The 14674-nt window shown below is 40.8% G+C and overlaps 1 protein-coding gene across 1 annotated transcript in view; it reads right to left on the reverse strand.

Annotated features, from left to right (window-relative positions):
- BTK (Bruton tyrosine kinase) overlaps nt 1-14674 on the reverse strand; it is a 728232-nt gene that overhangs the window by 490619 nt on the left and 222939 nt on the right. The window contains exon 3 of the mRNA XM_044057123.1: nt 3104-3202. Within this exon, the coding sequence (XP_043913058.1) occupies nt 3104-3202 (99 nt within the window). The remainder of the gene's footprint in view (nt 1-3103; nt 3203-14674) is intronic.

A 14674-nucleotide genomic window follows, 5' to 3' on the forward strand; every position in this document is an offset into this window, starting at 1 on the left:
GGGCTGTGATATGACCCTGTTAGGATGAAACTGATAATGAACATGAGCAGGGTAAGCACTGGAGAGATCAGCAGCCTAGAGTGACTTATCTTGGTGCAAATTTTGGATTTTAAGAAGAACTGATACTTCTGCTCACCAGGGATGGTTTTCTCTTTCAGAGTGTTTTTTAAATACAAGCAGAACACCAGATAGTATAACAATTTCATTGCTTAAGAATTTAGTGCAATCCTAAAAATAATAGAATAAAGTCTCAGAATCAGGACTACATTTTAAATATTACTCTAATGCACTTAAAAAGTTAGTAGAATAACAACTTTTGCATCAACACGTATTTTTGGACAATAAGTATAAAACTCAGATGTCTGGATTGATTGACTGTTTGTAATCTTGAATGATTTACCAGCAAATCAAACTTTTTGTGAAGGAGAAACCAAATGTATGAACAAAATCAAATCAAGGAAGGTCTGTGAAATCAGGGACAGTGACAGGTATGTGAAATCAGGGACAGTGACAGGTATGCATTAATCCTCAATGAGATAAATAAAAGTGACTTACCCCTGCTGCTGTTTGACAACTGCTAAACGGCAGTTACTGATCTGGTGTGCAGTACCAGTGTTGGACAATGTATTGCTATTTCCTGAAACAACTACAAAACTAGGACTGCTGTGGCTTATGCTTGTGTGTGTGTGTGTGTGTGTGTGTGTGTGTGTGTGTGTGTGTGTGTGTGTGTGTGTGTGTGTGTGTGTGTGTGTAAAAAATATCACTGATTTTTGTCTGTGCATGTACCCAGTAATGCCAGGACACATACATTCTTCTTCTTCTGGGTATCAGTAAAAAATGTACTTAACAAGTAATTATATTTCAAAAGTAAGACATAAGATATATCACAGAACATTCAGACACAGATCTTCTTGGAGTCTGGTGGCCCCCACTCACCAGACTGTATAAATGGGTACTGGGGGGCTACCTTAATTATCCTTGACTCTGTGGGGACCCCCACAAAAGCTATTGCTGGTTGGACAAAAATGTATCAGTTTTCTGACTGAGCTGTTTAACCTGAACAATGCTGAGATATGACCCTTTTAGTATAAAGCTAATAATAGCCTATGGTTTCAACCACAGCCATTCTAAAACCAGCCCTGCTCAAATGTGTGTGTACAGAAAGCTGCTGTAAGTTATGGGGGTCTAGGGATTGTGTGGTTATTACAACTTTAATTTTCATCACAGTCAAACCTTAGAGGTGTGCACATGAAGTCATTATAGCTTGTGTTTGAGCTGAGGACAGTGTGGTTATTGTTTATTTACTTTTCTCTCAGACCTCAGAGATGTAAAAAGAAGGCTACTATAGCTTGTGTAGGGGTGGTGTACTGTCTAAGAGCAACAAATTAGAATATATTACAGAAATCAATCTCACAATCACACATCTGGCACATATACATGGGGCTGACTTTGAGGGTTAGGGATGAGGAAGCATACTTTGTATACATACATCGACAATCACTTGAAATATATGTCTAAGGCAATTTAAACCTCTGCTTTCATTCTAGTCTAACACCAGAGGGATGTATAGGCAGTGGCTGTCTTTTGTTAGGGAAGGAGGCAATATTCCCAGATAATACCTATGTAGTCCCACAACTGGTTTGTTAGTTTATTGTGAGTTACTATTTTGTCAGCTTTTAACATTAAGCCTTGGACACAACTTATGTCTTCCTTGAAAGAAAAAAATAAAACTGAAATTATTTTCTTTTTCATGATTTTTGTTTAGGCCACCATTGGAGTAAAATGCTGAGAAAATAATCTAAAATGCATCCCAGGGCACATATATTAGGGTTAGGGAAGGAGGCAATATTCCCAGATAATACCTATGTAGTCCCACAACTGGTTTGTTAGTTTATTGTGAGTTACTATTTTGTCAGCTTTTAACATTAAGCCTTGGACACAACTTATGTCTTCCTTGAAAGAAAAAAATAAAACTGAAATTCTTTTCTTTTTCATGATTTTTGTTTAGGCCACCATTGGAGTAAAATGCTGAGAAAATCATCTAAAATGCATCCCAGGGCACATATATAACCCTTATGGCTTTGGGGGCACCAGCTTAATTGAGCTATTTCTTAAATCGTTATTACTGTGCTGTCTTGGTCAGGAAAGGTGTGCTGAAAGGATGCAAAGAAAACTAAAGCTGAACAGCAACAGTGAATTTCTTTCCTTAATAATAATTTGTGTGCAAGCCATTATTGGATGAAAACTTTGTGTAAAAAGAAAAAAAACTTTACAATGCAGTTCAGAGCATATAGAAAGTTATGGCTTCTTGAAAAAGCTGAGAGTAAGGCAAAATGTAAGAAAAGGAAGAAAAAAATAATGTGCATGGTATGGGGAGCCCAAAAGGAGGAGGGGATTAGAGGAGAGGACTGGAGGATGTGCGGGGAATGTTGAAACAGTAGGCCTAGTCTTCACTTCATTTAAGTCCAGACCTGCACATAAAGTTGTTGTAATGTATCTTTGTTGCAACTAAATGCCAATAACTGTAAGTGTCCCTTTGTTAAACAGGTCAACAAAGTGTGGTATTTCGGCCTGTTGTTATGTAACAGCTTGTAGCTATGGACTGTCTGTGCATACTACTCCTAAAGGTTTGCAGTACAAACTAAAAGTTTCTTAGAAGGTGTAACATTGACAGGATGATACTTATACTGAAGTGCCTAGGGCCCCCCCCCCCAACTTGACATTTGCTTGGGGCCCCCAAAATGCTAACACCGGCCCTGGGTGCCATAACTTTAATTTTTACAGCTACAGGTCACTATTTCCTCCCATAACTTGCAGAAAAACTACACTGTTTGGCTTTAACTTTCTACTTGGCAGAAGCAGCAGAACGGTGTGTCCAAAATTCACTTGTGTACTGATACAGCACAACCCTGAGGAAAACCTTTGTTAGTTTAAGCGTTCTGCAACCGCATCTCAGGATAAGACAATTTAAATAAGTTGTTTTCTGCATTTTTAAGCATCTACTTTCCAAGTCCCTTGACATCAGGCTGAAAATAAAATGCAAATCAACTTATTAATTCTCTAGATGTTCTTTACAAGATGTAAGAGTGTATTAAATGCTTACCGGAACCTGTCTTTCTTGAGGTGGATTTTCTTCTGGGGCAACAGTCTCCACACATGTGATTTTGTCTATATCCACAGAGCCTTTCTTGCTTCCCTTTTTCTTTAAAAACAAATAAAAATGCATTTAAAAAAGCACAATGGTGTGAAGTATTAGTTTTTAATATTATTTTCTATGATAGTCCACTTCTACAGCAATTCAAGATTTTATATTGTGATATTTAACAAATGTTTGCTTCACAGTGGAGTATACAGTCATTCCAGATTACATAGATGCATGATTAATGGCAGATCAGTTGTTTTACCTTTACTCTCAAAATGCCCTTGTAGAAGTCATATTCTAAGTGCATAGTTTTATTTTATTATTCAGCTAAGTTATTAGGAGGTTAGCAAATGCATAATATATTCATGAATGTATTACATAAGTTTAATGAGAAATACCTGAACTAATTGTATATGAAATATTCTTCTGCATTATAAATACTAGTAATATCTATATCTACATCTAAAGCTGTACATTGAGAAAATGACAGCGATATAAATTTTACTTTAACAGAGGAAACCAGATAAAGGATTTGATTAAAACAGATAGTGCAGGTAAAGTTTTGCCCATGTACACACTTGGTGCATCATCATCATCATCATCATCTAGCTATACTCTTTGTATATCATTAATGATTCATTTATACTTTTGAGACATCATTAAAGCTACTAAAACTTTTTTTTGAATCCACTATATTTATACTATGAACTGAAAACTAAAGTAAAAGTTTAAATACTGCCCAAACAAAAAAGACAGCGACACCTCAATACATACTTCATCATCATCATCATCATCATCATATTTTGGCTTTTCCCATTAGGGGTCACCACAGTGGATATCTCTTTCCATTTCTTCCTGTCCTCTGCATCTTGCTGTGTCCCACCAACCACCTGCATGTCCTCTCTCACCACATCCATAAACCTTATCTTAGGCCTTCCTCTTTTCCGGTTACCTGGTAGCTTCATCCTTAGCATCCTTTTCCCTATATACTCAGCATCCCTCCTCAGCACATGTTCAAACCAATGTAATCTTGCTTCTCTGGCTTTGTCTCCAAACCATCCAACCTGGGCTGATCCTCTAGTATACTTATTCTTAATCCTGTCCACCCTCGTCACACCCAGTGAAAATCTTAAGATCTTTAACTCTGTCACATCCAGCTCTAACTCCTGGCTTTTTGTCAATGCCACTGTCTCCAACCATTATAACATAGCTGGTCTCACTACCCTCTTGTATACTTTCCCTTTCACTCTTACTGGTACTCGTCTGTCACAAATCCCTCATGACACTCTTCTCCACCCACTCCATCCTGCCTGTACTCTCTTCTTCACCTCTCTTCCACACTCACCATTACTCTGAACTATTGATCCCAAGTATTTAAACTCATCCACATTCGCCACCTCTACTCCTTGCATCCTCACCATTCCTCTATCCTCCCTCTCATTCACATGCACATATTCTGTCTTAGTCCTGCTGACCTTCATTCCTCTTCTCTCTAGAGCATATCTCCATCTCTCAAGGGTCTCTTCCACCTGTTCCCTACTCTCACTACAGATCACAATGTCATCAGCAAACATCATAGTCCACGGGGACTCCTGTCTGATCTCGTCTGTCAACCTGTCCATCACCATTGCAAATAAGAAAGGGCTCAGAGCTGATCCTTGATGTAATTCCACCTCCAACTTAAAAGCATCCATAACTCCCACCGCAGACCTCACCACTGTCACACTACCCTCGTACATATCCTGTACCACTCTTACATACTTCTCTGACACTCCTGACTTCCTCATACAATACCACAACTCCTCTCTAGGCACCCTGTCATATGCTTTCTCTAAGTCTACAAAAACACAATGCAATTCCTTCTGACCTTCTCTGTACTTTTCCATCAACACTCTCAGAGCAAACATCACATCTGTAGTGCTCTTTCCCAGCATGAAACCATATTGCTGATCACTAATCATCACGTCCCTTCTTAACCTAGCTTCCACTACTCTTTCCCATAACGTCATGCTGTGACTGATCAATTTAATCCCTCTGTAGTTACTACAGCTCTGCACATCACCCTTATTCTTAAAAATCGGTACCAAAACACTTTTTCTCTATTCCTCAGGCATCCTCTCACTTTCCAAAATTTCATTAAACAATCTGGTTAAAAGCTCCGATGCCATTTCACCTAAACACCTCCATGCTTCCACAGGTATGTCATCTAGACCAACAGCCTTTCCATTCTTCATCCTCTTCATAGCTAATCTTACTTCCTCCTTTCTAATCCATTGCACTTCATGATTCACTATCCCTACATCATCCAACCTTCTCTCCCTCTCATTCTCTTCATTCATCAACCCCTCAAAGTACTCTTTTCATCTGCTCAACACACTCTCCTCGCTTGTAAGTATGTTTCCCTCATTATCCTTTATCCTCTTCTTGATCACCAACATCATCTTACAAACCACATCCTATGCTGTCTAACTACACTTTCCCCAGTCACCACTTTACAGTCTCCAATCTCCTTCAAACTGGCCCTCCTACTTAAGATATAATCCAACTGTGTGCATCTTCCTCCACTCTTGTATGTCACCCTATGCTCCTCCCCCTTTTTAAAATATGTATTCACCACAGCCATGTCCATCCTTTTCGCAAAATCCACTACCATCTGACCTTCTGCATTCCTTTGTTTAACACCATACCTACCCATCACTTCCTCATCCCCTCTGTTCCCTTCACCAACATGCCCATTAAAATCTGCTCCAATCACCACTCTCACACCCTTGGGTACAGTCATCATGACTACATCCAACTCATTCCAAAATGTTTCTTTCTCGTCCATGGCACACCCAACTTGTGGAGCATATGCAGTAACAACATTCATCATTACACCATCAATTTCCAGTTTCATAAACATCACTCTATCTGACACTCTTTTCACCTCCAAAATACTCTTAGCATACTTATCCTTCAGGATAACTACTATGCCATATCTCCTCCCATCCACACCATGATAGAACAATTTCAACCCACCTCTGATACACCTAGCCTTACTTCTCTTCCATCTGGTCTCTTGCACACACAATATACCAACCTTCCTTCTGTCCATCATATTAGCTAGCTCTCTCCCTATACCAGTCATACTGCCAACATTCAAAGTTACGACCCTCACTATCACAGTCCTAGCCTTTCTCCTCTCTTCCTGCCTTCAGCCATGCCTTCCACCTCCTCTCCTCCTCTGACCAACAGTAGCCCAATTTCCACCAGCACCCTGTTGGCTAACAGTACTGGTGATGGAAGCTGTTAACCCGGGTCTCGGCCAATCTGGTATGTAAATCTTTTCTGGTGTCCACATGAATAATTTGGCCAAGTTTTATGCCAGATGCCCTTCTTGACCCAACCCTCCCCATTTATCCAGACTTGGGACCGGCACAAAGAAATGCAATGGCTTGTGCATCCCCAGTGGCTGGGTTCGACACCTCATAACCCACCTAAAATATCTCCTAACTCCAAATCTTCCTTTAATTTAACTGAGAAATAATAAATAACATGAAAAGCAGATCATATTTCACATTAGGAAAACACAGAAAAAGGGATGCTGACCCCCTAACACCATGTCCAAACCAAAAACCTGTAAGTTTAATTTAAATATGCTAAGTAAATAAAAAAAGAAAACAGCAGAAACAGAGATCACATTCCCCATTACTTCAATGTAAATAAATAAATAAAGCTTTGCACACTTCTCACTCAAAATGGACATTCATACGACCCACAAAAGACCACTGCCCATCAAAATCACCCCCTAAAATTAAATTAATTAATTTATATGACCAGGATTCGCCATATCACACATGCACTCAAGTCTCTTAACAACAGGTACTGTTATAATTACGTCATAGTCCATGCTGGTGTTAACACCTTGACACATACTCTCTGGGCTATATGAAGAGAGATGTGATTGAGCCCTCTCAGACTATGTGCCTCAGGCAGGTATGTCCCAAGCCTTAGGCATCATTTTAACCTCAATACAAATAGAAAATGTATGACTTCAATAATTAGCTTAGTTTCTGGTGTCATTCTAAGGGGATCCAGTATCTGTCAGCCTGAAATAACATGATCAACAGACTTCGATGCTTTGCCTGCCAGAGATGGTCTTCATCTGTCACCCCTGGGATTTCGGCTACTGGCTAAGGCTCTTGCCACCCCCATAGTGCCTTTTTTAGGCAGCGTCTCAAGGACAAAATTTCCAGTGTAAAACTCCACCTAAAACAACTTCAAGTTATGCTGCTAAATGCTAAGATTCTTAAAATGAAACTGCACTCACTGGAAGCAGTCCTCACCATGGAAGACACAGACATTTGTGAAGTCACGGAGACATAGTTCAAGGCTGTGGAGAGCACCCCAGTCATAGTGGGTTACACCTCCTTCCAGACATTCAGACCACAAACTGAAAGCATGAAAACTAAAGGAAGCGGTTTATCAATATTCATTAAAGATAAATACACCTCCAGATTGGTTAAACAGTATGATTCCCTGGAGATACCTCAGATGCAATTAACTGTTGGTAGGGCACTTTGCCAGCTACAGGATACCCACTCTGCCTATTTGGATCTACTCGAGTCTATCAAGATACATCCAAGCACCATGGCTTTGGGCAACTTTAACTACCCATCCATTGACTAGGTAAATTATCCATGCTCAAACTCACTTACCCAAGGGTTGCTCGATTTCATTAAACCAAATAAATGAACCAGCTAGTTGAAACCCACACAAGAGGTGCCAGCATCCTGGATCTGGTGCTTACCACTATGGAGGACCACTGTAACACCCCCACTGTGAGGTCTTCCCTGGTGAGATCTGACCACAAATCAGTCTCATTCGAAGTAACTATCACACCTGCCTCCCCCACCCCACCAGCAACTAAACTAAAAATCTCTCCAAAGCAGATTATAACCTCTTACAAGATGGTATAAATAGCTTCACTGCACCTCACCCCTAAGATGGAAATGGCAACTATGCAGAGTTCTACACCAGTGCTTTATACAGACACCTGTATAACTGCATTGACTCAGACGTACCTGATAGGACCAAAACAAGATCCTCAAAGAAGAGCAAACCTGCCTTGTGGACAACTGCCATTAACAGGCTTTACAATAAGAGGAAAGAATTGCTGTCTAAGAGTAAGAGGGAGTGAGCCCTAAACTGGAAACACTCCCTCATCATCTTAAACAAGCAAATAAGACTTCTTGTGAAGTCCTCCAAAGCCAATTACAAATCCAAATTAGCTTCCTCAGCTAAGGACAACCATAATGAGTTCTTTAGTTACATTTCTAACCCAAAAGGAAAGACCCAGATTTGTGCTAAACTGGTAGTTAATGATACCACATAAACTGAGTATGTGGACATAGCTAACCTGCTAGCCGACAGGTTCTGTGAAAACTTCTCTCCCCTGTCCCTACCACATGTACCTCATGACATCTCTACCTTCTGTCCCCTACCTTGTATCTCTAAAAAAAACAGGTCATAAATGCCCTCTCTTAGGCCAAAAACACAGCATCTATGGGACCTGATAACATCCCAGGCTGTATCCCACATGGGCTCCAACAAGAATTAGCAACACCATTGGGTACTCTTTTCAATCATAGTCTAAGCACTGGCTTCGTCCCTGCTGAACTGAAAATGACCAGCATTATCCCCTTGCACAAAGGTGGTGCTTCCACTGACCCCCAGGAACTATAGACCTATTAGCCTGACTAGCCTTATCTGCAAGGCCATGGAGTGAATCATCATGGATTTTATCAACAAAGATATAGGTAATCTCCAAACACTTGACCCTACTCAGTTTGGATTTGTCAAAGGGAGATCATGCCTGTCAAATGTGGTGGACTTTGAGACAGTCACCAAGGCCTTGGACAAGGGGAAACCTGTGCATACAGCCTACACAGACTTAGCCAAGGCTTTTGGCACTATCCCCCCACTCAGGCATTATTGACAAACTCACCCAGCTAGGTATCACCCCTTATATCATTAGATGGGTCACTAACTGGCTCACTGATAGAAGCCATATAGTCAAAATAGGGGAATCACCTCCAGCAGCAGACCTGTAACCAGTGGTGTTCCACAAGGATCTGTTCTGGCACATCTACTGTTTGAAATCTCTACTCAATTTTCTACTCAATGCTAGAAGTCTAAACCTCAAAATGCACTAACTCGAGGCACCCCTTAAAATAGAGAACATCAACATCCGTGCAGTAACAGAGACCAGGTTCAAGGCTCCAGAGAGCTCCCCTGCATTACCAGGTTATAATTCATACAACACCTTTCGGCCACCTAACCTGGAACAAAACACTAAAGGCGGAGGCATGTCCATATTCATTAAGGATATCCACACCTCCAGGCTAGTTGCTCAGCATAATGCATCCAAGATTATCCAAGTGCAACTAACTCTGGGCAAGACCACAATCCAAATTATAGCTTGCTACAGATCCCCCACCATACCCTAGGATTCTCACTCCTCATTTCTTGATACACTGGAAAATATTAGGGTACAACCCAACACCCTACTAATGGGTGATTTCAACTACCACACCATTATCTGGGAAAACTACTCATGTACCAACTCCTTTGCTCAATGTTTTTTGGAATTCATAAATTCCAGTTCCTTGGATCAACTTATCCACACCCCCACCAGGGGCAGCAATTTCCTAGACCTGGTCATTACCAACATGCGTGACCAGTGTTCCACACCAGAGGTCAATTCCTAGTTGGTCAGATCCAAACACAAGCTAATCACCCTAGACATTCACATCCTGCACCCAACTCCCCATTAGGGAAACCACCATAAAAATTTTCTCTAAAGCCAACTTCACTCTTCTTAAGACAGAAGTGGCAAACTTCACGACACCCTTGCAGATGGACAATAGAGGCATGACTGTTGAATCCTACACAAATGCACTTTATTAGCACTTCCATGAGTGCATGGATCATGCTATCCCTAACAGAACCAAGATGTTATCCTCCAAAAAAAGGAAGCCAATCTGGTGGTCCCCTGCCATAAACAAACTCTACAACAGAAGAAAGAAACTGTTGCACAAAAAGAGTAAAATCCCATGATTGGAGGAACTCCGTGGTCAGCCTCAGTAAGAAGATGAGATCCCTCATAAAATCCTCCAAAGCTAGTTATGAAAACAAAATTGCCACTGATTCTAAAGACAACCACAAAACATTCTATAGCTATGTCAAGAATCTCAATGGCAACACTCAGATCTGCTCTGAGTTACAAAACAATGGCACAAAATATACAGAACCAACTGATATTGCAAACATCCTGGCAGATAGGTTCAGTGCTAACTTTACCCCCCTCTCACCCCCTAAAGGGCCCATCTCTATACCAGAAGAATGCAAAGTTCCTGTAATCACAGCTGCACAGGTAAAAATCCCACTATCCAAAGCCAAGAACACAGCATCCATGGGACCTGACAACATTCCCAGGCAGTGTTCTACATGAACTACAGAACAAACTGGCACCCCACCTAAGTACCATGTTCAGTCACAGCCTCACCTCAGGCTTTGTGCCCACTGAATGGTGCACAGCGATGGTTATCCCACTCCACAAAGTGGGAGCCACCATGGACCCTGGGAACTACCGTACCATTAGCCTGACAAACCTGGTCTGCAAGGCCATGGAACATATCATCATGGAACTTATAAACAAAGACATTGGTAATCTCCAAACTCTGTTCCCCACCCAGTTTGGGTTTGTAATAGGCAGATTATGTCTCCTAAACCCGACAGACTTATTTGAAGCAGTCAGCAAAGCAGTAGACGAGGGTAAGGTGGTTTACACAGCCTATCTAGATCTCGCCAAGGCTTTCGACACCATCCCCCACTCTGGAATTATAGATAAACTCACTAAACTAGGTATAAATCCCTATATCACAAGATAGGGTTGCCAACTGGTTCACTGACAGAACCCACAATGTGGAAGCAGCAGACCAGTGACAAGTGGAGTACCACAGGGTTCAGTCCTGGGTCCTCTACTGTTTGGTATCCACTTCTTTGAAGTACAGGCTAACACAGAAGGTCTTCAGCTAATGGAGTTCACAGATGACTGCAAACTAGGAGCCATAATCGAAACTCCTAACAATGTGGACATCCTACAAAAGGGCCTTACTGAGACAGATGCCTGGTGTCAAAGCCATGGCCTCAAGCTCAATGCCAAAAAGTGCATTGTCATCCCCTTTGGTAAAAACTCTGTACCCATGAACTACCACATAGGCAAGTGTCTACTTAACACTGAAAGTATGATACGAAACCTTGGGACACAGGTGGACAGTAGTCTCTCCTTTGCTAATTACATTGCCACAGTAGTCAGGAAATCCTTCTACATGGCATATCTCATCACAAAAAAATTTCTCATCCAGAAAAAAAGAGGTCATTGTTCCCTTCTACTCGTCACTCATTAGACCCATTATAAAGTACAATGCCTTGAACCGTGACCTCCCTGCACAATGTCGAGCCCAAATGCTCGAACTACACTACCCGTTTGCTGTAGTGTAGTCAATCCACTTTGGTTTGACATCCTGCTGACTTGAAAACTGCAAGTTGACCAATGCAGTTTCCAAGTTTTGATTGTAAACCAAGATTCCTCACAAGGAAAATTCAAGGTCTTCAGCATCTGTCCTATGTGGATCATCTGAAATCACTATCAGTTTATTCTGTTTCATATAGGCTACTCACAGGCGATCTCTGTCTTGCATATAAGGCAGTCTTTGACCTGCTTTATTGGAAATGCTGCATATCTGCAAGTCAAATGATACATGGGTTGCTTTCTCTAAAGACCTTAACATGGTATGTGACATTAATAGAATCTGCTGGAGAGACAGATTTGTCTTCTAGAGGTTACCACACCTTTGGAACAGACTCCCACTTCATGTCAAACAGAGCACCTCATTGGCCCTCTTCAAATGCAATCTGGACAATTGGATGGGTAACTGTAAATTTACCCTGGAGTTCCACCTGCATTCCTCTCTTGGACAGGGGGATATATACTGATCAAGGAAATAAGGGTAGAACTTGGGTAGGCTTGTATGGGCCCTAGGGCCATTAGCCTAGTAACTTCCTATGATCATAGGATTCTAATAATTGCTAGACTATCAGAAACTGATGTCTGTCACCGAACATAGAACAACATGCCCTGGGATTCAAAAAGTGTTGTGGCTAGTGGTAAGCCCTAACATGACTGCATAACTACTTGAGGTAACCCTTTCTGATTCACATATCAGCCCACAACAGTGATTTTACATGGTCAGCAGAATCACGTGATGGGCCATTTCCACAACCATGCTAAATGGTACTGAGGCATTTTGGAGAACAGATAATGTTAAGCAGCCATGTACTGTCTTCTGAAAATGTCTATGGGAAGAGATTTATGTAACTGAGTGACTCAGAAAATCGTTTGGCTGCTTAAATTAGCACAGCCAGTCATATTAATTAATATGGCCAAATTGCTACATTTCCACATTATAGTCAATGAGAGAGACTGTATTGCAGGTAAAGTTGGAAAGATCTGTGGCGATGTAGTGCTGGGATGTGTGAGTGTGTATCTGTATGTTTTGTGTGTACATGTCTGCAGGAGTATGACTGATCCTGGATGACTGCATTTGTGTGTGTTTGTGTGTGTGTGTGTGTGTGTGTGTGTGTGTGTGTGTGTGTGTGTGTGTGTGTGTGTGTGTGTGTGTGTGTGTGTGTGTGTGTGTCTGAGGGGTTCAGTAGTGTGTCCACATGTGCTCTCAAGTGTGTATAAGGGGGTGTGCCATGTTGAGTGTGATCGTGTGTGTGTGTGTGTGTGTGTGTGTGTGTGTGTGTGTGTGTGTGTGTGTGTGTGTGTGTGTGTGTGTGAATTCCTATGACTAAGAGGGGTTCCTGTGCCAAATCAATGCAAGGTCCTACACTGCCAATTGCTGTCAAAAAGTGCTGTTTAGCACTGGCAGTAATTGCTAATTACATGCAATTCTGAAACATGCAAATTAGCTGGTAATGAGTCTTCTCATTACAGCTAAACATGTTTCTGAATTGCATCTTACACAACTGAATAAAGTGCACCTTGCAGCTGTAGCAATTAACGTGAGAATAATGGATTATTTCTGAATCCCAGGAATGGATTAAAAAAAGCTTTCGTGTAATGTTATTACAGTTTATTACATTATAGCACTTTTCATATCTGTATTAAATTACAATGAAATGTCTTTAAAACAGTTCAAACTTTCTATAATAATGAATGAAAAAGCATTTGAAACATTCACATTACACAAAAACAATAAAAATTCAAACATGTAGACTAAAAATAAAAATGAGTAAAAACTTACAAAATATTAAGTAACTGTATGTACATAAAAATAATCAAGTAAGTGAATGAAGTTAAAAAGTCTATAACTGGTAAGATTCCAACTTAAGCACACATTTTATACTGATGCAACCACTCACAGCAGAGGTATAACCCACATTCAGCCTACACTGCCAGCAAAGTTTGCACTTCTCCATCTGGCACTCTAGTTACCCCCTCTGGTCCTTATGGTTTTGATCCACAACAAAAGGCACACACTTTTTAAAATTATCCCGTGATAAAGTTTAATTGTATACACAAAGGCAGTCTAAAGTTATTCAAAGTAGCACAAATGATTTTATCAGATGAATTGATTGCCAGGGAGATTGAGAAAAATAGTTTAGGGTAGATGCAAAAAGACAGATCACAGAGTGGTTTAAAGAACCAAAGTAAATATGTTCATTGAGAGGTCAGGGGGTCTCATACTTTTATACTTCAGCCAAAATCTGCCATATAAAAGCAAATCCATGCCTGTACAGTAACATGACAACAGTTTTAACTTTGTTTTAAAAATTGACCAAATTAGCGTTTTAGGATAAGATACCTGGCAGTATAGCAGTGATAAATGGGGGGCCAGACATTTGTGTCATTACCAGTATCCTGGCAGTGTGGACATTTTTTTTGTTTTACAGCTTAACATCTCCCCTGGGTGGAATTTCATGCAGGTCACAGCAGTGCAGGAGCCACTACATTTGTCTGAGCACATCCTGGTCATGGCTACCACCATTCTGCAGATTTGTGAGCTACAAGCACACTCCAGGGTCACTGGACTGCCTCATTTCTCCAAAGGGCCACTAAAACCCATGGTTGACTCCACTCCATCCCCCCTAGGATAGGCAAGCTCATTATCCCAGCAGCTTAGCCAAGCACCTGAGCCACTGATCAGACTCAAGTCACTTCAGTCACAGTCAAGGCTTTATTCATCTACACCACTGGGCTTGGAACACTAGGGCATTTTTAACAATGAGTGATGACTAGTAATTAGGAAAGCTACCAAATTCCTATAACTTTTTGGATTAGTATAAAACTGTTCTTAGTTAATGCAAATGACTGTTCATTTATCAACATATTTTAATTTCTGCTGGGATCTTTAAATCTAAGATTCACTCCTTGACTAGATGAAGTTGGCATAATTAGACATACAGAAAATTGTTTGCAAGATG

The sequence above is a fragment of the Protopterus annectens genome, chromosome 15.part0 (assembly GCF_019279795.1).
Source record: "Protopterus annectens isolate FY-2018-M chromosome 15.part0, PAN1.0, whole genome shotgun sequence".
Lineage (NCBI taxonomy): Eukaryota > Metazoa > Chordata > Ceratodontiformes > Protopteridae > Protopterus > Protopterus annectens.